The sequence below is a fragment of the Cervus elaphus genome, chromosome 31 (genome assembly GCF_910594005.1).
Source record: "Cervus elaphus chromosome 31, mCerEla1.1, whole genome shotgun sequence".
NCBI classification, from domain to species: domain Eukaryota; kingdom Metazoa; phylum Chordata; class Mammalia; order Artiodactyla; family Cervidae; genus Cervus; species Cervus elaphus.
In genome coordinates, this window is record NC_057845.1 from 44,961,670 (window position 1) to 44,985,939 (window position 24,270).

Consider the following 24,270-nt stretch of genomic DNA (forward strand, 5'->3'; position numbering starts at 1 on the left):
CTGAGTTAAATGGGTTTCTCTCACAGCAGGGGTCAGTGGGCATGCACTGGCCACTCTCCTCATCCCCCCTGGACGCAGATGCTACTGGGTGCTATAGCCTCGGGCTTCTTGTGTTGGGGGAGGGGCAGTGCTGGCAAAGTTCCTCTTACCCTTTCAGTTTCATCCAGACTTGTATTTTTTCTTTCTTTCTGGAATTCCTCCTTGGGAAGGCTGAATTTCTACAGATTCTTTCTCATCCCTTGGTATTCTCCTGGGTCACCACTCTCCAGGGTCTCCCTGACTGTGGCCAAGAGGGGCTGGGACAGGTTCGCTGGCTGTGCTGACAGCCCCAAGGTTTATCTACCTGTTACTAGATACGCATGTGGGCGAGACTCCAGCCAGGGCCCTGCGTGTGGTGCGGGATCCCACAGTTCCCACAGAGGCAGTTTTGGTTTTGGGTGGGTGCCACATTTGTTGTTAAAAAGGGGGACAGAAATGGAGGAAATGTCTTATGCCACATCATGATGCTGATATCAACTCTGCTAGGGAAACATTTTCAAAGTCGTTATTATCCTTTTTAATAAACAGATAATACTGGGTATTCTTTTAAAATGGAGGAGCCTAATGAAATTTCTTCCAGTTGAGAGCGTCTGCATGTACACATAGAATGAAAGAGAAGTACAGGATCTAAGAACATCATTAAAAACCCATCGATATTTTGGGATTATTTTTTACCTTGTTTGAGATTACGTTGACCGTGCGTAGCCTTTTGAAGTGGTTTGTCACAGATGGGGAGCCTGAGGGCTTGTTTAAGTGGTTTGTAATGGGTAATAGGTTGAGAGTAATTGTTGATTTTGTTTTCCTTTTGTTTTCTCGTGCAATTTAACGTATTGCATAATGTAAGAAGCAGTTTCCTGGGTTAGGTAACTAAAAAGGTTCTGCATCCAGTTTCCAGTGTGTGTTGGGTACACCAGGCAACTCTTGGACACCAGCAGCGTGACCTATAGTTCTACTCAGTTCTGACGCTGTAACTGAGCAGGACCCTTTGGGGCCTTCCTCGCAGACCCCGCCACCTCATGGCCTCTGCCTACTTCCTGTCTGCAGAAAAGCTGTAGTCTTCCCGGCCTTCGCTGAGTCACAGAAGTCTGGCCCAAGAATTAATGATTGAAAGGATGTGAACACATAGTGATAGATGTAATTGCTGGGCCAGGAGAACTGATAACAGTCTAAGCAGTAAATCGGCCAGGTAGCAGTCACAGAAGTTTTAGTTCCTCCCTGAAATACGTGGATAACATGTATAACAATCCGATAGGCATTCCTGAGCTGTTTTACAGATTGCTTAAAACCCCCTCCAAATGGAAGAAGTTGACTATTTGATGACCGTGGGCTTACTGGAGCCTGAAGGTTGATAATGTTAACTGCTGTGACACCACCCTGCTATCATACCATCAACCAAGCGGAGAATTGTGTATGAGCTGATAACATCCCCTGTGACTCCCTTCCCCCACTTTGCCTTTAAATATTCTTCCCTGAAATCCGTCTGGGAGTTGGGGTGTTTTTGATTATCAGCTGCCCTGGACTCCTAGTCTGGCGCCGTAACAATAAACACTGCAGTTTCCTTCCCTGCAATCTGATGACAGTAGATTGGCTTTACTGTGAGTGGGCGAGCCTGAAGATAGCATCCAATCCCACAAGTTAAGGTCTTAGTCCTACAAGACTCCCCCTCCACCCCCTACTTAAGATGCCAGTCACCAGACTAGGTTGTGACCTGTGCTTCTAAATGACTAGCTGTAGATTGGAAATTCCAACAACTCCTGCCTTGGCTTCAGTTAATTTTGCTAGGACAGGTCACAGAAATCCGAGAAACATTTTTTTAAATTATTTATTTTAATTGGAGGATAATTTCATGACAGTATTGTGGTGGTTTTGCCACACATCGACAGAATCAGCCATGGGTGCACATGTGTTTCCCCATCCTGAGCCCCCCTCCCCACCCCACCCCACCCCACCCTACCCCACCCACTGGGTTGTCCAGAGCACCGGCTCTGAGTGCCCTGCTTCATGCATCGAACTTGCACTGGTCATCTGTTTCACATATGGTAATATACATGTGTCAGTGCTAGTCTCTCAAATCGTCCCACTCTTGCCTTCTCCCACAGAGTCCAAAAGTCTGTTCTTTACATCTGTGTCTCTTTTGCTGCCTTGCATATAGGGTCATCGTCAACATCTTTCTAAATTCCATATATATGCATTAATATACTGTATTGGTGTTTCTCTTTCTGACTTACTTCACTCTGTATTATAGGCTCCCGTTTCATCTACCTCATTAGAACTGACTTAAATGTGTTCTTCTTTTATAGTTGAGTAATGTTCCACTGTATATATGTACCACATGCTTATCCATTCATTTGCGATGGACATCTAGGTTGCTTCCATGTCCTGGCTATTGTAAACAGTGCTGTGATGAACATTGGGGTACATGTGTCTCTTTAAATTCTGGTTTCCTCGGTGTGTATGCCCAGCAGTGGGATTGCTGGCTCAAATGGCAGTTCTATTTCCAGTTTTTTAAGGAATCTCCACACTGTGGTCCATAATGGCTGTACCAGTTTGCATTCCCACCAGAAGTGTAAGAGGGTTCCCTTTTCTCCACACCCTCTCCAGCATTTATTGCTTGTAGACTTTTTGATGGTGGCCATTCTGACTGGCATGAGATGATACCTCTTTGTGGTTTTGATTTGCATTTCTCTAGTAATGAGTGATGTTGAGCATGTTTTTATGTGTTTATTAGCCATCTGTATATCTTCTTTGGAGAAATGTCTGTTTAGTTCTTTGGCCCACTTTTTGATTGGGTTGTTTGCTTTTGGGGTACTGAGCTGCATAAGCTGCTTGTATATTTTGAAAATTAATTCTTTGCCAGTTGTTTTGTTTGCTATTATTTTTTCCCATTCTGAAGGCTGCTTTTTCACCTTGCTTATAGTTTCCTTCATTGTGCAAAAACTTTTAAGTTTAATAAGGTCCCATTTATTTATTTTTGTTTTTATTTCCATTACTCTGGGAGGTGTGTCATAGAGGATCTTGCTGTGATTTATGTCAGAGTGTTCTGCCTATATTTTCCTCTAAGAGTTTTATAGTTTCTGGTCTTACATTTACGTCTTTAATCCATTTTGAGTTTATTTTTGTGTATGGTGCTAGAAAGTGTTCTAGTTTCATTCTTTTACATGTGGTTGACCAGTTTCTGAGAAACACTTTACTCATTTTACTTACAGGATTACTGGTCTATTAAAGTAGATGAGTAGTTATGGATGGGAATATAGGTTTGTGAAAATGTGGATTGACTGCTAATGTGTATAGAGTTTCTTTTCAGGGTATGAAAATACTATAACTGTGGTGATGGCTAATCCAAATTATGAATACACAAAAATCTCATAAATTGTTCACTTAAATAGGTGAATTGTATAGTATGTGAATTATACCTCAATTAAACTTAAAAATAGAAGAGAAAAAGATTTCTGGTCTGTTACAAAAAGCTGTAATTCAGAAACAGCCAGAGAAAGAGCTATACAGGGCAAGGTGTATGGGAAGGGCATAAGGGTGCCATCATGGCCTGAATGTACCATTCTCCTTGAATCTCCAAGTGTTCACCAAGCTGGAAGCTCTCCAAACCCCATCCTTTTGGGTTTTTATGAAGCTTCATTCCATAGGCATGTTTGATTCATCTGTGACTGATTCAGCCTGCAGCCACACTCCCTTTCCTGGAGGTCTGGGGTGGAACTGAAAGTCCCAACCCTCTTATCACGGTCAGTTCTGACAACCAGCTCCCATCCCGAGGTATTTTCCAAAAGCCACCTCAGTAACATAAGCTCCATTGTGGTGGAAAGGGGCTCGTTAGGAGTAACAGGACACACATTTCTCTTTTATGACTCGAAAGAGTTTTCAGAAACTGGACACAAAACCAAATATTATAGCAAAAGATTTCTCATTTCTCTTATCATTAAAAGTCTAAGGATTTTGGGAGCTGTGGGCCAGGAACTGTGGATGAAGACCAAATGTATATTCCTTACAGATCACAATATTGGAGGTACATAATTATTTTCCCTGTCCATTTGTTCAACCACCTTCTATTTATCAGGGAAATAATTAATGAAAAGTATAAAACACTCGAAAGACTAGAGAGTACATAAGTACTTAAGTACGCAATTGAAATTCCTCCCCAGTCTTCAGAGTGAGTGTAATTTCTTGGATGTAACTGCTTGTTTGTAATTATGTGGGTGGTTAGCACTGATTACACATTGCATAGTTACATCTTGATTTGTCAGCTTTACACTGTACCTGCTGACCTTTCCACATCAGGCAGTGCAGTGTGGGTGGTTAAATAAAAACACAGACTGAAGTCAGATTCCTTGGGTTCTGGTTCAGGTTTGCTGTTTATAACCAGTGTGACCTTGGGCAAATTATCAAGCCATTCTTTGCCTCAGTTTCCTTGTCTATCAGATGGCCTAATGTCAAGACTTACCACATGGGATAATTTAAATGTTGTATTAAAAGATTTTTATAAAGTCTTTAGAAAAGAGTGTCTGGATAGAAAGAAGGTGCTGGTGATGAACTAGGAAATTGAGCCTTCAGAGGTAACCATGCTGGAACCTTGATCTTAGACTTCCCAGCCTCCAGAACTTCACAGAATGGTCCCTTCTGATGATGATCTTCTGTGAAATTATCATGTCCAACATGAAACCATCAAGACCTGCCTATTTCTCATATGGGAACCAGAAAGACACTGTTCGACTTGCCAGTTATCTGCATTGCTGGGAAATGATCAAGTTTGCAGCACTGCTCACAGTCTCCAGAAAGTGCCACGATGACAGAATATTGACTTCCACAGGGGCTCAGGGCAGGCATCAGCAAGTTGAGAAAAGCAAGCAGTTTCAGTTTCTGGAAGGTTTCACAAGACAGCACCCCATACACTGTAACTTACTTAGGAAGCATTCTACTTACAAACAGAGATTCCAGCTTTGCAATTTCTGGAATTTGTGGACATGTAAACATTGGATCCAGGTCATTTTTACTTAGCTTCTCAGTCTCCATACTTCACCTCTTACTACTCCCCAGCCAAGATATGAGTGATGCTCCTTATGCCTAAGGCCCTCAAAGGCTAGTTTCTTTCCTCACACTACAGTATTTAAAAAAAAAAAAAATTAACACATACATAAGATACCAGTATTGTAATCAGTACTAAAGCTTTATGCTAAAGATACAGGATTTTAAATACCATATTTTCATGAAGAATCTTTTACTCAATATATTTTGAACTCCAACTATGTTTCAGGTACAATTCTAGGCCCTTGTGGGCTGCATCAGAAAACAAAGTAGACAAAATTCATTGTGGAGCTTATACTCTAGTATATGGGAGAGGAAAAAGACAAGTTAAATATACATAGGATGCTAGTATCAACGGAGGAAATTAAGTGCTGAAGGGAACAGGAGGTGCTATAATTTAGGGATTTTGTTCCTTTTTTTTTTTTTAGGGGTGCTGTAATTTTAAACGGAACGATCAGTACCAGTCTCAGTGAGAAGGCGATGGTAGAGCCAACTTAAGGAAGAGCATTCTGGGAATTCTCTGGTGGTCCACCGGTTAGGACCCTGAGCTTTCACTGCTGAGGGTGCAGTTTTGATCCCTGGTCAAGGAACTAGGATCCCTCAAACTGGGTGGTGTCTGGCAAAAAAAAAAAAAAAACAAAAAAAGAAGAGCATTCTGCTAAGGAGGGATAGATTCTGAGAAAGATGCAAAAGCCCTAAGGCTCTAGAGTTCAAGGACTAGCCAGGAGGCCATACTGGCTGGAGCATAAAGAACAGTGATTACAGAGTGACCCCAGGGCCTGTAACCATCACTGGATGTTGACTTTTGCTCTAAGTAAGATGAGGAGCTATCAGTCTTGAACAGAGAAATGAGATATAAAATGTGTCTCACTGGAGATAACAACTTTTGAGTTTTGCTATAAAGGACAAATGGCGTAATAGTGTGAGGGATGGGAGCATGTGACAAGAAAAAGTTTGTTTCATTTTTTAAGACAATAGCATGATTGCATGTTGAATATACAGCTTGAAATTAAAAATCACAATTTTTGCCTTAAAAAAAAAAAAAAAAAAAGAGTGTCTGGCGCTTAGGTGCTTAGTAGATGTTGGTCGATGTTGCTGTCCCTATTAAAGATAATGAAAGATGAGGTCTTCTGCTGACTCACACTTTCTGTCACTCTCTTTCTAAAATTTGTAAAATATATTTTCTTCTGTGTATCAAATAATGTACTTAGGCCTTTTCTTTCCCGAATAGTGTTAGATAGTACATCTTAACTTCCTCCTGTAAGTGAAGAAGAAGGGCACTTCTACATTATGTTACATTTGACTCCTGTTAGCTATCATATTACTTCTGCATCATCAGGCTTTGTAATCTTTAGTTTTATTGCTCTAACTATAATTCAGGATAACATACATTCTTTATGGATTGATTCTTATTCTTAAAAAAAATACGGCATTCTTATGATCATGCAAATGTTACCCAGGATAGAACATGATCCTTTGAGACCAAACCTTTATCTCTTGATGGAGAATGTCCCAAGCATCAAGGTCAGATGGATCCTTTTTACCCAGTTCATCAGTTGCTTATTCATGCTGCATTTTAATTTGCTTTATATTTTAACCATGACTTTCTTATACCTCTTCTTGCTTTTTCTGGAGGGATAATTGCCTTTTTTTTTTTTTTCCTGATGAGAGGAAATACCACCTTCTATAGCATATCATGAGGATCTTCCTTCATATAATTTGTTGAATCCATTTGCTTCTTCAGGGCATTTTTTTTCCCCCTCTCAGAGCCCTCTGTCTTCCTGTTTCAATGTTCACTGATTATTATCTTGACCTGTTGCCCAGCTGTTGTTCTGAGTTTGGTTTTCATTAAGTTCCTGGCTCATGTCTTTCACTTCCTTGGATTTTTCTTTCCAATTTACTGGACTAAATCTTCAAATAATGTTTTTCTGAAAGGGCACATGGGAACTAAGCTTAGATGTCTGAAATGGTCTTTATTTTGCCCTCTTCTTTGATTTATATCTGGGTTTAGAATGCTGTATTCAAAACCCTTTTCCCTTAGAACCTTACAACTTTGCTCCACAGTCTTCTAGCATCCTGTGGGGTAAAAGACAAGGCTAATGCCAATCTAATTTTTGTTTTTTTATTTAAAAGTATTTTTTATTGGTAATGTTCTTCTTTCTGAAAGACAGAAGAACTTTTTTTCTTTACCTCTGAAATTTTACAAGGCTCTAATGTGAGGTCTTTTTTTGGGTATAGAACTTTATTGTTAAACAGGCAGATCTGTTTACTAATAAGAAAACAGTTTAAACATCTGAATTTTAGAGACAGAGCATAAAATTTTGAGATACAAAATACTAGAAAGCCATTGTATTGTACGGTGTGTAGAGCAAAATGTCACAATATAAATGACAATTAATGTCCAAACTAGAAAAGACTGACGTGCTTTTAAGGTCTTGTCTTCTAAGCAGGAAGGCCAAAGTGAGGATTAAGAACCATTTCTAAGAAAGTGTAAATCATGGTCTTCAGGAAGCCCTGGAATTCTATTAAAGTACTTTCATATATACTTGGGATAAATCCTATTTGGTCATGGTGTATAATTCATTGTACACATTGTTGGATTTGATTTGTTAATATTTTGTCAATGATTTTGCATCTATGTTTATGAGGGAAATTTGTAGTTTTCTTATAGCGTCTTTGTCTAGTTTTTGTGTTAGGGTAACGCTGGAAAGAGTTAGGAAGTACTCCCTCTGCTTCTGTATTCTGACCGAGACTGTAGAGAATGGCTACAATTTCTTTCTTAAATATTTGATGGAATTTATCAATGAACCCATTCTGGGCCTGGTGGTGTCTATTTTGAAAGGTCATTAATTATTGATCCAATTTCTTTATTAGAGATAATAGGCCTGTTCGGATGATCTGTTTCTCCTTGCATGAATTTTAGCAGATTGTGTCTTTCAAGGAACTAGTCCATTTCATCTCAGTTATCAAATTCGTGAGTGTAGAGTTGTTTATAGTATTCCTTTGATTATCCTTCTAATGTGTATGGGATCTGTGGTGATGTCTCTTCTTTCATGTCTGATAATAATGATTTGTGTCCTGTCTTTTTTCCTTAGCCTTACTTCAGGCTTATCAATTTTATTGATCTTTTCAAGAAACTGGCTTTTGGTCTCATTGTCTTTTCTCTATTGATTACCTGTTTTCAGTTTCATTGATTTCTGCTCTAATTTGTAATTTCTTTTCTTCTGCTTACTTTGGACTTGATTTGCTTTTCTGGCTTCCTAAGGTGGATGTTTAAGTGATTGATTTTAGATCTTCATTTCTAATAATGTGTATTCAGGGCTGTAAATTTCCCTCTAAGGCCTACTTTCACTGCATCCACAAATACTGAAAAGCTGTTTTTCCATTTTATTTTAGTTAAAAAGATTTTAATTTTTTTATTGATGTTTCTTCTTTTGACCCTTGTGTTATTTAGAAACGTGTTGTTTAATCTCCGGGTATTTTGGAATTTTCCAGCTGTCTTTCTGTTATCAATTCCATCTTTCTTGTTTAATCCCATTGCAGCCTGAAGGCAGACATTATATGATTTCTGTATGATTTCTTTTCAGTTTTTTATAGTATATTTTATAGACCCAGAATATGATCTATTTTGGTGAATGTTTCATGTGAGCTTGAAAAGAATGTGTCTTCTGTTGTTGGATAAGTGGTTTATAGATGTCCATCATATCTAGTTGGTGGTTGTGCTGTTGAGTTCATCTAAGTCTTTACTGACTTTCTGCTTTTTGGCTCTATCCATTTCTATTTTTTGTTTGTTTTTTTGGTCATGCTGTGTGGCATGTGGGTTCTTAGCTCCCCAACCAGGGGATCGAACCCATGTTCCCTACAGTGGAGGTGCAGCGTCTCAACCACTGAACCACCAGGGAAGTCCCAGATCTGTACATTTCTGATAGTGGGGTATTGAAATCTTCAATTGCAACTCTGAATTCATCAGTTTTTTTCTTTCAGTTCTATTAGTGTTTACCCTACATATTTTGACTTTCTCTTGTTAGGTATATACATGTTAAAGATTGTTATGTCTTCTTGGAGAATTAACCCTTCTATTATTATGTAAAATACCCTTTTTTTTTTTTAAATTTATTTTTTGGTTGCACTGGGTCTTTGTTGCTGTGTGTGAGCTTTCTCTAGTTGTGGTGAGGCACTCTTCATTTCTGTGTGCAGGCTTCTCACTGGTGGCTTCTTTTGTGGAGCACAGGCTCTCGGCCTCAGCTGCTCTGTGGCATGCGGAATCTTCCGGGATCAGGGATTGACCCGCTGCATTGGGCAGGCAGATTCTTACCCCACCATATCACCAAGGAAGACCCTGTGATACCCTTGTTAATCTCCGACTTTCCTTGTTCTGAACCCTACTCTGAGGTGAATGTAATTCTTCTGATCTCTTTTGATTAGTGCTGGCATGGTCTATCTTTATCCATCCATTTTCTTTTAATCTATATATGTCTTTCTATTTGAAGTAGATTTCTTGTAGGCAACATATAGTTGAGTCTGACAATCTCTGTCTCCCAATTGATGCATTTAGATCATTGATGTTTAAGGTGATTATTGATATAGTTGGATTCATAGCTGTCATACTTGTTACTGTTTTCTATTCATTGCCCTTGTTATTTGTTCCTGTTTTTACCTTCAGCTCTTTTTCTGACTTTTGTGGTTTTAATTTAGCATTGTATAGATTCCATTCTGTCTCCTTTCTTAGTCTGTCAATAACGCTTCTCGTTTTAAGTGGTTGCATTAGAGTTTGCAATATGCACTTATAACTAGCCCAAGTCCACTATCGAATAATACTGTACTGCTTCATGGGTAGTGCAGGTACCTTATTAATAATAAAATGTTATTAATTCCTCCCTCCTGTCCCTTGTATAATTGCTGTCATTTATTTCACTTATAAATAAGCACACATGTACACACACACACACACATATAAATGTACATGGTCAAATACACTGTTGCTGTTATTACTTTGAACAAAGTTGTTATCTGTTACAGTTAAAAATGAGAAAATAGAAGTTTTTTATTTTACCTTCAGTTATTCCTTCCCTGATGCTCTTCCCATCTTTGTGTAGATCTGAGTTTCTGACCTATATAATTTCCTTACTTCTGAAGAGCTTCTTTTAACATTTCTTGCTAGACAAGTCTACTGGCAACAGAGTCTCTTAATTTTTGTTTGCCTGAGAAAGACTTTCTCTTTCACTTTTGAAGGATAATTTTTCTGGGTACAAGATTCTAGGTTGATGACTTTTTTCTTTCAATGTGTGAAGTATTTCACTCTACCCTGTTCTTGCTTGCATGGTTTCTGAGAAGTCGGATGTGATTCTTATATTTGCTTTGCTAAAAGTAAGGTGTTTTTTTTTTTTTTTCCCTTTTGGTTTCTTTCAAGATATTTTTTTTTTTTTCTTTCAAGATATTTTATCTTTGATTTTCTACAGTTTGAATGCAATATGCCTGGATATAGTTATATTTTGTATTTATCCTGGTTTATGTTCTCTTTGCTTCCTGGATTGTTGGTTTCGTATCTGAATTTTTTTTTTTAATGTTAGCTCATGTCTTTATTCACCAGTATACAATTACTCGTCTTCTGGCTTGTTGAAACAGTAGGTCAGACAACACTTGCCACAATAATGGCTGTCAAAATGATGGCCATAAAAACTCCAGTACCGCATTCATCTGAGGGACACTCCCGGTGAAGGTGACTGATTTTGCCACGCTCATCCACCTTATAGTATTTCAGAACAGCCAATTTAACCTTCTTCCTCTTACGCTTGTTCTTCTTGTGAGTGGTGTAAGACTTCTTCCTCTTCTTAGCACCACCGCAAAGTCTCAACACAAGATGCAGAGTGGGCTCCTTTTGAATGTTGTAGGTCAAAGTACATCTATCTTCCAGTTGCTTGCCAGCAAAGATCAGTCTTTGCTGGTCAGGAGGAACTCCTTCCTTATCCTGGATCTTGGCCTTTACATTTTCTATTGTATCCGAGGGCTCTACCTCAAGAGTGATGGTCTTCACTGTCAGGGTCTTCATGAAAATCTGCATCTTGGCGGTGGTTCCACTGCAGATAGCGGATCCGAAAGGGTGTCTGACTTTAATTTGGGGAAATTTTCAGTCATTATTACTGCAAATATTTCTTCTGTTATGTTTTTCTGATCCTTTTGATATTCCTATTTGTCATATCCCACCGCTCTTGAATATTCTGTTCTCATTAAAATTTTTTTTTTTCTCTTTGCTTTTTAGTTTTGGAAAATTTCCTCAAATTCAGAGATTCTCTCCTTAGCTGTGTCCATTCTGCTAGTGAGCCTTTCAAAGACATTCTTCATTTCTGTTACCATGGTTTTACTATCTTGATTTCTTTCTTTGCTTTTTTTTTTTCCCCAGTATGTCCTTTTCTTTCTTTCTTTTCTTTTATTGAGGGGAGGGCCTTGCTGTGTGTCTTCTTAAATCTTAGTTCCCCAACTAGGGATTGAACCCGGGCCTTCAGCAGTGAAAGTGTGGGGTCATAACCATTAGACATCCAGGTAATTCCCTTGAATTTCTTTCAATTTCTATTTTTCAAAGAAAAGTTTTATATTTACAACAAAATTGAGAGGAAGTGTTTTATATCTGGATCAGCCTATGAATAACCAGTGTTGTTACTGAACTGGCCCTTGTGGCTCTTATGATTGCAGGGTGCCCTGAGCATTAACCATCAGGAAACTGGGGAGAAAAAAGAGCAAGGTGTATTACTCTTAGGTCCTGGAGGATACATGGCATGCCTGGGGCCACACACCTAGGTCATGGTAGAGAAAAAGAGAGAGAACATGGGCCTGAGGTTGTTTTTCTTGGGCTCAAGGATGGGCGCCTAGAGTCTCATGGGTTTTTTCTTTATTGATGAACTTAAAACACAATTAGGAATATAAAGCATGGGAAGAGAAAAACAAGTGGCCCAAAGGGTCATTTGTCTCAGTCAACCAAGATCCCTAAAACAAAGAAGCCTTGGGGGCAGGGGAAGAGCATGGCTCTTTACATCTCATCATGTGAATGTCTTGACAATCAAAGTTGAAGTCAGACACTTGCATTACAAAAGAGAAAATACAACTCTTGGGGCTTACACTGCAGAAGATTACAGGTAGTTACCATACACTCTGTCTTGATGTATGCATGGCCTCCCCTCTCATTATCATCACTCACTGGAATGGCACTTCTTTTTAAATTTTAACCAAGGCTGAACCTACACTGACACATCATAATCACCCAAGGTCCATAGTTTACTTTAGGATTCACTCTTCAGTTCAGTTCAGTCACTCGTGTCTGACTCTGCAACCCCATGGACTGCAGCACACCAGGCCTCTCTGTCCATCACCAGCTCCTGGAGCTTACTCAAACTGATGTCCACTGAGTCAGTGATGCCATCCAACCATCTCATCCTCTATCGTCCCCTTCTCCTCCTACCTTCAATCTTTCCCAGCATCAGGATCTTTTCAAATGAGTCAGTTCTTCACATCAGGTGGCCAAAGTATTGGAGTTTCACCTTCAGCATCAGTCCTTCCAATGAATATTTAGGACTGATTGCCTTTAGGATGGACTGGTTGGATCTCCTTGCAGTCCAAGGGACTCTCAAGAGTCTTCTCCAACACCACACTTCAAAAGCATCAATTCTTTGGTGCTCAATTTTCTTTATAGTCCAACTCTCACATCCATACGTGACTACTGGAAAAATAGTTTTGACTAGGTGGACCTTTGTTGGCAAAGTAATGTCTCTGCTTTATAATATGCTGTCTAGGTTGGTCACAGCTTTTCTTCCAAGGAGCAAGTGTCTTTGAATTTCATGGCTGTAGTCACCATCTGCAGTGATTTTGGAGCCCCCCAAAATAAAGTCTGTCACTGTTTCCATTGTTTCCCCATCTATTTGCCATGAAGTGATGGGACCAGATGCCATGATCTGGTCCCAATTTTCTGAATGTTGAGTTTTAAGCCAACATTTTCACTCTCTTATTTCACTTTCATCAAGAGGCTCTTTAGTTCTTCACTTTCTGCCATAAGGGTGGTGCCATCTGCATATATGAGGTTATTGATATTTCTCGCGACCATCTTGATTCTAGCTTGTGCTTCCTCCAGCCCAGCGATTCTCATGATGGACTCTACATAAAAGTTAAATAAGCAGGGTGACAAAATACAGCTTTGTTGTATTCCTTTCCCAATTTGGAACTGGTCTGTTCCATGTCCAGTTCTAACTGTTGCTTCCTGACCTGCATACAGATTTCTCAGGAGGCAGGTCACGTGGTCTGGTATTCCCATCTCTTTAAGAATTTTCCACAGTTTGTTGTGATCCACACAGTCAAAGGCTTTGGTGTAGTCAATAAAGCAGAAATAGATGTTTTCTGGAACTCTCTTGTTTTTTCAATGATCCAGCGGATATTGGCAATTTGATCTCTGGTTCCTCTGCCTTTTCTAAATCCAGCTTGAGCATCTGGAAGTTCACAGTTCACGTACTGTTGAAGCCTGGCTTGGAGAATTTTGAGCATTACTTTACTAGCGTGTGAGATGAGTGCAGTTGTGCGGTAGTTTGAGCATTCTTTGGCCTTGCCTTTCTTTGGAATTGGAATGAAAACTGACCTTTTCCAGTCCTGTGGCCACTGCTGAGTTTTCCAAATTTGCTGGTATATTGAGTGCAGCACCTTCACAGCATCATCTTTCAGGATTTGAAATAGCTCAACTGGAATTCCATCACCTCCACTAGCTTTGTTCATGGTGATGCTTTCTAAGGCCCACCTGACTTCACATTCCAGGATGTCTGGCTCTAGGTGACATCCATCATGATTATCTGGGTCATGAAGATCTTTTTTGTATAGTTCTTCTGTGTATTCTTGCCACCTCTTCTTAATATCTTCTGGATTCACTCCTTATGTTATACATTCTATCAGTTTGGACAAATGTATAAGGATGTCTGCCAATCATTATAATTTCAGCTAGAGTATTTTTCCTTACTTAAAAAATCCTGTCTGCTCTGTCTGGCTTTTTTTTTTGGTTTTTGATTCCTTCTTGGGGTTTTCACCTCTTTCTTTACCTTGCCCATTATTTCTTGCACGTTGTTTGCTTTTTCCATTAGAGCCCCTTAGCATATTAATCATAGTTGTTTCAAATTCATGGTCTGATAATTCCAACATTCTTGCCATTTTTCAGTCTGGTTCTGATGCTTGATCTGTGTTTTCACACTGTGTTTTTTTTTTTTTCCTTTTAGTATGTCTTGTAATTTTTTTGCTGAAAGCTGGATAGGAGGTACTGCCTAAAAGGAACTCCAGTAAACAGACTCTTCATGATGTGGAGATGAAATGTGGGGGAGGTGAAGCATCTTATAATCCTGTGATCTTCAGTCCTTTAATGAGTCTGTGAACTTCAGAGCTGCTTCTTAGTCTCAGCCCCCCACCCCCCCACCAACTCTTAAATTGGATGGAATGTTTAGAATGGACTGGTGTTGGGTATGTCCTTTACCTCAGTTTGGTTAGGCTCTGATAAAACCCCAGTAGGTTAGGCTCTGGTAAAATAGTTTTTCTTGGGGGCAGGCCTTGTTAAAAAAAAAAAGAATAGAATCCTCTGACATCTAGTAGTTCCCCATCCACAGTGTCACCTTCTGTGGTTTCAGTTACCCCTGGTTAACTGTGATCCGAAAATATTAAATGGAAGAATTCCAGAAATAAACAACTTACCCATTTGAAATTGTGCTGAGCTGCATGATAAGCTCTTGTGCCGTCCTGCTCTCTCCCACCCAGCATCCTCAACCACTGACATCATCCTGGCTGAGTACAGGATCACCTGAAGCAGATGACCCTGCTTCTGACATTATTACCGTCAGAAGGTCAGTAGTAGCCTGACGCTGCGTCTCGCTGCTTTTGTCCTTCACCTTGCCTCCTCTCATCACATAGGGATTTTAACCTTTTACCTCATCATGAGAAGATGGAAAAGTACACCACGATTGGATATTTTGAGAGAGAGAGAGAAACCACATTCATGTAACATTTTTTTTTTCCCCTGGGTGATGATTTTTTTTTTAAATTTTTTTTCATTTATTTTTATTAGTTGGAGGCTAATTACTTCACAACATTGCAGTGGGTTTTGTCATACATTGACATGAATCAGCCATGGAGTTACATGTGTTCCCCATCCCGATCCCCCTTCCCACCTCCCTCTCCACCTGATCCCTCTGGGTCTTCCCAGTGCACCAGGCCCGAGCACTTGTCTCATGCATCCCACCTGGGCTGGTGATCTGTTTCCCTATAGATAATATACATGCTATTCTCTCGAAACATCCCACCCTCGCCTTCTCCCACAGAGTCCAAAAGTCTGTTCAGTACATCTGTGTCTCTTTTTCTGTTTTGCATATAGGGTTATCATTACCATCTTTCTAAATTCCATATATATGTGTTAGTATGCTGTAATGATCTTTGTCTTTCTGGCTTACTTCACTCTGTATAATGGGCTTCAGTTTCATCCATCTCATTAGAACTGATTCAAATGAATTCTTTTTAATGGCTGAGTAATATTCCATGGTGTATATGTACCACAGCTTCCTTATCCATTCATCTGCTGATGGGCATCTAGGTTGCTTCCATGTCCTGGCTATTATAAACAGTGCTGCGATGAACACTGGGGTGCACGTGTCTCTTTCAGATCTGGTTTCCTCAGTGTGTATGCCCAGAAGTGGGATTGCTGGGTCATATGGCAGTTCTATTTCCAGTTTTTTAAGAAGTCTCCACAGTTTTCCATAGCGGCTGTACTAGTTTGCATTCCCACCAACAGTGTAAGAGGGTTCCCTTTTCTCCACACCCTCTCCAGCATTTATTGCTTGTAGACTTTTGGATAGCAGCCATCCTGACTGGCGTGTAATGGTACCTCATTGTGGTTTTGATTTGCATTTCTCTGATAATAAGTGATGTTGAGCATCTTTTCATGTGTTTGTTAGCCATCTGTATGTCTTCTTTGGAGAAATGTCTGTTTAGTTCTTTGGCCCATGTTTTGATTGGGTCATTTATTTTTCTGGGATTGAGCTGCAGGAGTTGCTTGTATATTTTTGAGATTAATCCTTTGTCTGTTTCTTCATTTGCTATTATTTTCTCCCAATCTGAGGGCTGTCTTTTCACCTTGCTTATAGTTTCCTTTGTAGTGCAAAAGCTTTTAAGTTTCATTAGGTCCCATTTGTTTATTTGTGCTTTTATTTCCAATATTCTGGGAGGTGGGTCATAGAGGATCCTGCTGTGATTTATGTCGGAGAGTGTTTTGCCTATGTTCTCCTCTAGGAGTTTTATAGTTTCTGGTCTTACATTTAGATCTTTAATCCATTTTGAGTTTATTTTTGTGTATGGTGTTAGAAAGTGTTCTAGTTTCATTCTTTTACAAGTGGTTGACAAGTTTTCCCAGCACCACTTGTTAAAGAGGTTGTCTTTTTTCCATTGTATATCCTTGCCTCCTTTGTCAAAGATAAGGTGTCCATAGATTTGTGGATTTATCTCTGGGCTTTCTATTCTGTTCCATTGATCTATATTTCTGTCTTTGTGCCAGTACCATACTGTCTTGATGACTGTGGCTTTGTAGTAGAGTCTGAAGTCAGGCAGGTTGATTCCTCCAGTTCCATTCTTCTTTCTCAAGATTACTTTGGCTATTCGAGGTTTTTTGTATTTCCATACAAATTGTGAAATTCTTTGGTCTAGTTCTGTGAAAAATACCGTTGGTAGCTTGATAGGGATTGCATTGAATCTATAGATTGCTTTGGGTAGAATAGCCATTTTGACAATATTGATTCTTCCAATCCATGAACACGGTATGTTTCTCCATCTGTTTGTGTCCTCTTTGATTTCTTTCATCAGTGTTTTATAGTTTTCTATGTATAGGTCTTTTGTTTCTTTAGGTAGATATACTCCTAAGTATTTTATTCTTTTTGTTGCAATGGTGAATGGTATTGTTTCCTTAATTTCTCTTTCTGTTTTTTCATTGTTAGTGTATAGGAATGCAAGGGATTTCTTGTGTTAATTTTATATCCTGCAACTTTACTATATTCATTGATTAGCTCTAATAATTTTCTGGTAGAGTCTTTAGGGTTTTCTATGTAGAGGATCATGTCATCTGCAAACAGCGAGAGTTTCACTTCTTCTTTTCCTATCTGGATTTCTTTTACTTCTTTTTCTGCTCTGATTGCTGTGGCCAACACTTCCAACACTATGTTGAATAGTAGTGGTGAGAGTGGGCACCCTTGTCTTGTTCCTGATTTCAGGGGAAATGCTTTCAATTTTTCACCATTGAGGGTGATGCTTGCTGTGGGTTTGTCATATATAGCTTTTATTATGTTGAGGTATGTTCCTTCTATTCCTGCTTTCTGGAGAGAGAGTTTTAATCATAAATGAGTGTTGAATTTTGTCAAAGGCTTTCTCTGCATCTATTGAGATAATCATATGGTTTTTATCTTTCAATTTGTTAATGTGGTGTATTACATTGATTGATTTGCGGATATTAAAGAATCCTTGCATTCCTGGGATAAAGCCCACTTGGTCATGGTATATGATTTTTTAAATATGTTGTTGGATTCTGTTTGCTAGAATTTTGTTAAGGATTTTTGCATCTATGTTCATCAGTGATATTGGCCTGTAGTTTTCTTTTTTTGTGGCATCTTTGTCTGGTTTTGGAATTAGGGTGATGGTGGCCTCATAGAATGAGTTTGGAAGTTTACCTTCTTCTGCAATTTTCTGGAAGAGTTTGAGTAAGATAGGTGTTAGCTCTTCTCTAAATTTTTGGTAGAATTCAGCTGTGAAGCCATCTGGTCCTGGGCTTTTGTTTGCTGGAAGATTTCTGATTACAGTTTCGATTTCCTTGCTTGTGATGGCTCTGTTAAGATCTTCTATTTCTTCCTGGTTCAGTTTTGGAAAGTTATACTTTTCTAAGAATTTGTCCATTTCATCCAAGTTGTCCATTTTATTGGCGTAGAGCTGCTGGTAGTAGTCTCTTATGATCCTTTGTATTTCAGTGTTGTCTGTTGTGATCTCTCCATTTTCATTTCTAATTTTGCTAATTTGGTTCTTCTCTCTTTGCTTCTTAATGAGTCTTGCTAACGGTTTGTCAATTTTGTTTATTTTTTCAAAAAACCAGCTTTTAGCTTTGTTGATTTTTGCTATGGTCTCTTTAGTTTCTTTTGCATTTATTTCTGCCCTGATTTTTAAGATTTCTTTCCTTCTGCTAACCCTGGGGTTCTTCATTTCTTCCTTCTCTAGTTGCTTTAGGTGTAGAGTTAGGTTATTTATTTGGTTTTTTTCTTGTTTCTTGATGTAAGCCTGTAATGCTATGAACCTTCCCCTTAGCACTGCTTTTACAGTGTCCCATAGGTTTTGGGTTGTTGTGTTTTCATTTTCATTCATTTCTATACATATTTTGATTTCTTTTTTGATTTCTTCTATGATTTGTTGGTTATTCAGAAGCGTGTTATTTAGCCTCCATATGTTTGAATTTTTAACAATTTTTTTCCTGTAATTGAGATCTAATCTTACTGCACTGTGGTCAGAAAAGATGACTGGAATGAGTTCAATTTTTTTGATTTTTCCAAGACCAGATTTATGGCCCAGGATGTGATCTATTCTGGAGAAGGTTCCGTGTGCACTTGAGAAAAAGGTGAAGTTGATTGTTTTGGGGTGAAATGTCCTATAGATATCAATTAGGTCTAACTGGTCCATTGCGTCATTTAAAGTTTGTGTTTCCTTGTTGATTTTCTGTTTAGTTGATCTATCCATAGTTGTGAGTGGGGTATTAAAGTCTTCCACTATTATTGTGTTACTATTAATTTCCTCTTTCATACTCGTTAGCATTTGCTGTACATATTGCGGTGCTCCTATGTTGGGTGCATATATATTTATAATTGTTATATCTTCTTCTTGGATTGATCCTTTGATCATTATGTAGTGTCCTTCTTTGTCTCTTTTCACATCCTTTATTTGAAAGTCTATTTTATCTGATATGAGTATGGCGACTCCTGCTTTCTTTTGTTCTCCATTTGCGTGAAATATTTTTTTCCAGCCCTTCACTTTTAGTCTGTATGTGTCTCTTGTTTTGAGGTGAGTCTCTTGTAGACAGCATATATAGGGGTCTTGTTTTTGTATCCATTCAGCCAATCTTTGTCTTTTGGTTGGGGCATTCAACCCATTTACATTTAAGGTAATTGTTGATAGGTGTGGTCCCATTGCCATTTACTTTGCTGTTTTGGGTTCACGTTTATACAACCTTTCTGTGTTTCCTGTCTAGAGAAGATCCTTTAGCATTTGTTGAAGAGCTGGTTTGGTGGTGCTGAATTCTCTCAGCTTTTGCTTGTCTGTAAAGCTTTTGAATTCTCCTTCATATCTGAATGAGATCCTTGCTGGGTACAGTAATCTAGGTTGTAGGTTATTTTCTTTCATTACTTTCAGTATGTCCTGCCATTCCCTTCTGGCCTGGAGGGTTTCTATTGATAGATCAGCTGTTATCCTTATGGGAATCCCTTTGTGTGTTATTTGTTGTTTCTCCCTTGCTGCTTTTAATATTTGTTGTTTGTGTTTGATCTTTATTAGTTTGATTAATATGTGTCTTGGGGTGTTTCGCCTTGGGTTTATCCTGTTTGGGACTCTCTGGGTTTCGTGGACCTGTGTAACTATTTCCTTCCCCATTTTAGGGAAGTTTTCAGCTATTATCTCCTCGAGTATTTTCTCATGGCCTTTCTTTTTGTCTTCTTCTTCTGGGACTCCTATGATTCGAATGTTGGGGCATTTCACATTGTCCCAGAGGTCCCTGAGGTTGTCCTCATTTCTTTTGATCCTTTTTTCTTTTTTCCTCTCTGCTTCATTTATTTCCACCGTTTTACCTTCTACCTCACTTATCCTATCTTCTGCCTCCGTATTCTACTCCTGGTTCCCTCCAGAGTGTTTTTGATCTCATTCATTGCATTATTCATTTTTAATTGACTCTTTTTTATTTCTTCTATGTCTTTATTAAACATTTCTTGCATCTTGTCAATCTTTGTCTCCAGGCTATTTATCTGTAACTCCATTTTGTTTTCAAGATTTTGGGTCATTTTTATTATCATTATTCTAAATTCTTTTTCAGGTAGATTCCCTATCTCCTCCTCTTTTGTTTGACTTGGTGGTCATTTTTCATGTTCCTTTACCTGTTGGGTATTTGTCTGCCTTTTCATCTTGTTTAGATTGCTGTGTCTGGACTGGGCTTTCTGTATTCTGGAGGTCTGTAGTTCCTTTTTATTGTGGAGGTTTTACCCAGTGGGTGGGGTTAGATGATTGGCTTGTCAAGGTTTCCTGGTTAGGGAAGCTTGCGTCAGTGTTCTGGTGCGTGGAACTTGATTTCTTCTCTTTGGAGAGCAATGGAGTGCCCAGTAATGAGTTTTGAGATGGGTCTATGTGTTAGGTGTGACCTTGGGCAGCCTGTATGTTGACGTTTAGGGCTATGTTCCTGCGTTGCTGGAGAATTTGTGTGGTATGTCTCGCTCTAAAACTTATTGGCTCTTGGGTGGTGGTTGGTTTCAGTGTAGGTATGGAGGCTTTTGGACGGTCTCTTATTACTTAAAGTTCCATGTAGTCAGGAGTTTTCTGGTGTTCTCAGGTTTTGGGCTTAAGTCTCCTGCCTCTGGATTTCAGTTTTATTCTTCCAGTAGCCTCAAGACTTCTCCAACTATACAGCACTGATAATAAAACTTCTAGGTTAATGGCGAAAAGATTCTCCCCCGTTAGTGACACCCAGAGAGGTTCACAGAGTTACATGAAGAAGAGGAGAGGGAGGAGGGAGATAGAGATGAGCAGGAAGAGAAAAAGGGGGACTCAAGAGGAGAGAGACAGATCTACGCAGTTGTCTGTTCCCAGAGTGTTCTCCGTATCCCAGATACCCACAGAGATTCACAGAATGGGATTGGGAAGAGAAGAGAGAGGGAGGAAATAGGGGTGATCTGGGGGAGAAAACGGAGAGTCAAGATTGGGAGAGAGTAATCAACACACTCCTGAATAAAAATGGGAACTGAATATTGGATTCTTAAATGTCCACCATTTATATCATATACTGAAAAACAAAGATTAAAAATCTAGAGTAGAGGTTAGACTCTTAAAAATACTATATTAAAAACAAAAACCAAAACACACAAAAAAATTTTTAGAAATATATATGAAGTTCTGTTTAAAAATAGGGCTTCTCTCTCTTTTTTTTTTTTTTGTAAGGTTATAGTGTAATGAAAATGAAAATTAAAGAGTAGTAGAGGAGTAATAGAGGACTTTAAAAGGAAATAGAGAAAAAGGAAAATAGAAAATAGAAGAGAAACAGGAAAAAAAAAACAAGAAAAACAATTTTTTTTCCTAATTAAAAAAATTGTAAAAATCTATGAAAATGAAAGTTAAGGAGTAATGGGGGAGTAATAGGGAATTTTAAAAGAAAATAAAAGAGAAAAAATAAAAAAGAAAAAAAAAAGGTAAAAATATATCTAGGAATTTCTCTGGAGCTGTTGCGGTCAGTGTGGGTTCGGTTCAGTTTCAGATAGCTCCTCGTTCCAGCTTACACTTCTCGATATCTACAGGCCCCTTCCGGTGTAGTCGGTGTTACCTCCTTTCGAAGACAATGGGTTGCTTTTCTGGGCGCCTGATGACCTCAGCTAGCAATCAGAAGTTGTTTTGTGAAGTTTGCTCTGCGTTCAGTTATTCTTTTGATGAATTTGTAGGAGAGAAAGTGGTCTCCCCATCCTACTCCTCCACCATCTTGGCTCCTTCCCCACATTCATGTAACTTTTATTACAGCAAATTATTATAATTATTAGTTTTATAATTATTATTAGTTATCATTGTTCAGAGCTTCCCTAGGGACTCAGATGGTAAAGAATCTGCCTGCCATGTGGGAGACCCAGGTTCAATCCCTGGATTGGGAAGATCTACTGCAGAAGGGAATAGCTACCCACTCTTACTGTGCCTAATTTATAAATTAAGCTTTATCATAGGTATATATGTATAGGAAAAAGCAGTATATACGGAGTTTAGTATGACCCACAGTTTCAGCCATCCATTGGGGGGGCCTTGGACATATCCCCTGAGGATAAAGGAAAACTACTGTACTTCAGAGTGATTCCTTTCCCCCATCTCCTTCTGGAAGCACCAAAGGGATTTTTCTCTGATATTTGCTGTGAGACCCTTATAAAACTGGTGAGCTGTGGTTTTTTTTTTTAAACAATGTCATCCCAATAAAGTTTTTTTTTCCAAGTAAGTTTTATTAAAATTTAAACTGAAGCAGGGATTTATTTGGTTGGCGTAGGGAGATTTGTCATAGCTGTGGTTTCTGTTGTTTGTGTTTTTCTCTGCAGTACTTGGACCACGAGACCGCTTCAGCCACGTTCATAGACAGTGGTGGACAGTTCGTGTCCTCCCAGGTGGTGAGAAGCAGCCGGAATCCTTACTGCGGCTATGAGCGCCAGATCCTGTCCAGCCGGGAGCGCCTGGAGGAGGACTCCTTGTTGGCCGCCCTGCAGTGGCAGGAGCCGGACGTAGGCCCAGTCCCCTTTCTGAAGAGCACCGATCCTTCTTCCAGCTATTTTGTCATCTTGAACTCTGCAGCCTTCTTCAGGGTGGGAAGCCAGCTAGAGGTGCTGGTTCATGTGCAGGATTTTCAAAGAAAGCCCAAGAAATATGGCGGGGACTACCTGCAGGCCAGAATCCACTCCCCTAGGCTCCAGGCAGGGGCCGTGGGCAGAGTGGTGGACTACCAGAACGGGTTTTACAAGGTCTTTTTCACTCTGCTCTGGCCAGGTCAAGTTAAAGTGTCCATATCTCTGGTCCACCCCAGTGAAGGCATCCGAGTTCTTCAGAACCTGCAGGAAAAGAAACCAGATAGGGTCTATTTCAAGAGCCTTTTCCGGTCAGGGAGGATTTCTGAAACTACGGAGTGTAACGTGTGTCTTCCTGGGAGTCTTCCCCTTTGCAACTTCACAGACCTCTACACTGGGGAACCCTGGTTCTGCGTCAAACCAAAGAAGCTCCCTTGCAGCAGCAGAATTAACCATTTCAAAGGCGGATACCTGAAGGGCCTCCTCACTGCTCCAGAGAATGCTTTCTTCCAGAGGTATGTGCTCCTTGTCCTAGGTGGGGATTGAAGAGTCCCTTTCCACTGTCTTTGTCCCACTTAGGAGACTTTCTTATTTTGGTTATGTGCTTCTTACATCTCTCTCAAACTTGGCCCAATTCAGGAGAGGTGGTAAGAAAATAAAGGTTGATATTTTGTGATTAGTATGTTTATTTCAGGGACTTGCCTGGTGGCTCAGATGGTAAGGAATCCGCCTGCAATGCAGGAGACCTGGGTTCAATCCCTGGGTTGGGAAGATCCCTTGGAGAAGAGAATGGCTACCCACTCCAGTATTCTTGCCTGGAGAATCACATGGACAGAGGAGCCTGGCGGGCTACAGTCCATGGGGTTGCAAAGAGACATGACTGAGTGACTAATACACATACACACATATGCTTATTTCAGTTCAAATTAAATACCTTAAATTTTTGTTCTTTTACCTTAACATCTTTTGCTTCAGAACTGCATAGCATGTCTGTAGCTGTATAAGCAAGATCACTTATTCACAGAACAGATAAAAAAATCATCTAAGAACAGGGCTACTAGAGGTCTTAACAGTCAAGCTAACGTTTTAGCTTCATGTCTCAGAAACTGAAAAAAGTCTTAAGTGTCACATTATTTGTTATTAAAATCATATAAACATTTATTGATAGGAAAAGGTAGGAATATGGTAACATTGCTGGATTGATTTAATGATAAGCATGAAGATTGAAGGCAGGAGGAGAAAGGGATGACCTAGGATGAGACATTTGGATGGCATCACCGACTCAATGGACATGAGTTTGAGCAAGTTCCAGGAGTCGGTGATGAACAGGGAAGCCTGGTGTGCTGCAGTCCATGGGGTCAAAAAGAGCTGGACATGACTGAACTACTGAACTGAACTGAACTGATGGGAAACCAGGAATATCACAGCGAATTGTATTTTTCAAGGTAATAGCTATTGAAATTTTTGCATTATTGAGCGCATATTCCTATTTTTGAACATAGGTATGAAACTTTTTCAGTATAATGATCAATATATGGCATAATATGCAGAAGGAAGTATATAGAACCAGTATGGGGTAAAATTTCCATTTTCTTCAACATTA

General features: G+C 39.4%; 2 protein-coding genes across 6 annotated transcripts in view; one reads left to right on the forward strand and one right to left on the reverse strand.

Annotated features, from left to right (window-relative positions):
- NXPE3 (neurexophilin and PC-esterase domain family member 3) overlaps nucleotides 1-24,270 on the forward strand; it is a 61,285-nt gene that overhangs the window by 17,767 nt on the left and 19,248 nt on the right. For all 5 annotated transcript variants that reach the window (XM_043892851.1, XM_043892848.1, XM_043892852.1 and 2 more), the window contains one exon: nucleotides 22,428-23,182. In XM_043892851.1, the coding sequence (XP_043748786.1) occupies nucleotides 22,428-23,182 (755 nt within the window). The remainder of the gene's footprint in view (nucleotides 1-22,427; nucleotides 23,183-24,270) is intronic.
- On the reverse strand, nucleotides 10,703-11,134 carry LOC122687375 (ubiquitin-like). Its single transcript, XM_043892854.1, has one exon. The coding sequence runs from the start codon at nucleotides 11,132-11,134 to the stop codon at nucleotides 10,703-10,705; it is 432 nt and encodes a 143-aa protein (XP_043748789.1).

What these genes read in the sequence shown, in the direction of transcription:
- LOC122687375 (XM_043892854.1), bottom strand. Translation starts at nt 11,134, where the DNA reads ATGCAGATTTTCATGAAGACCCTGACAGTGAAGACCATCACTCTTGAG.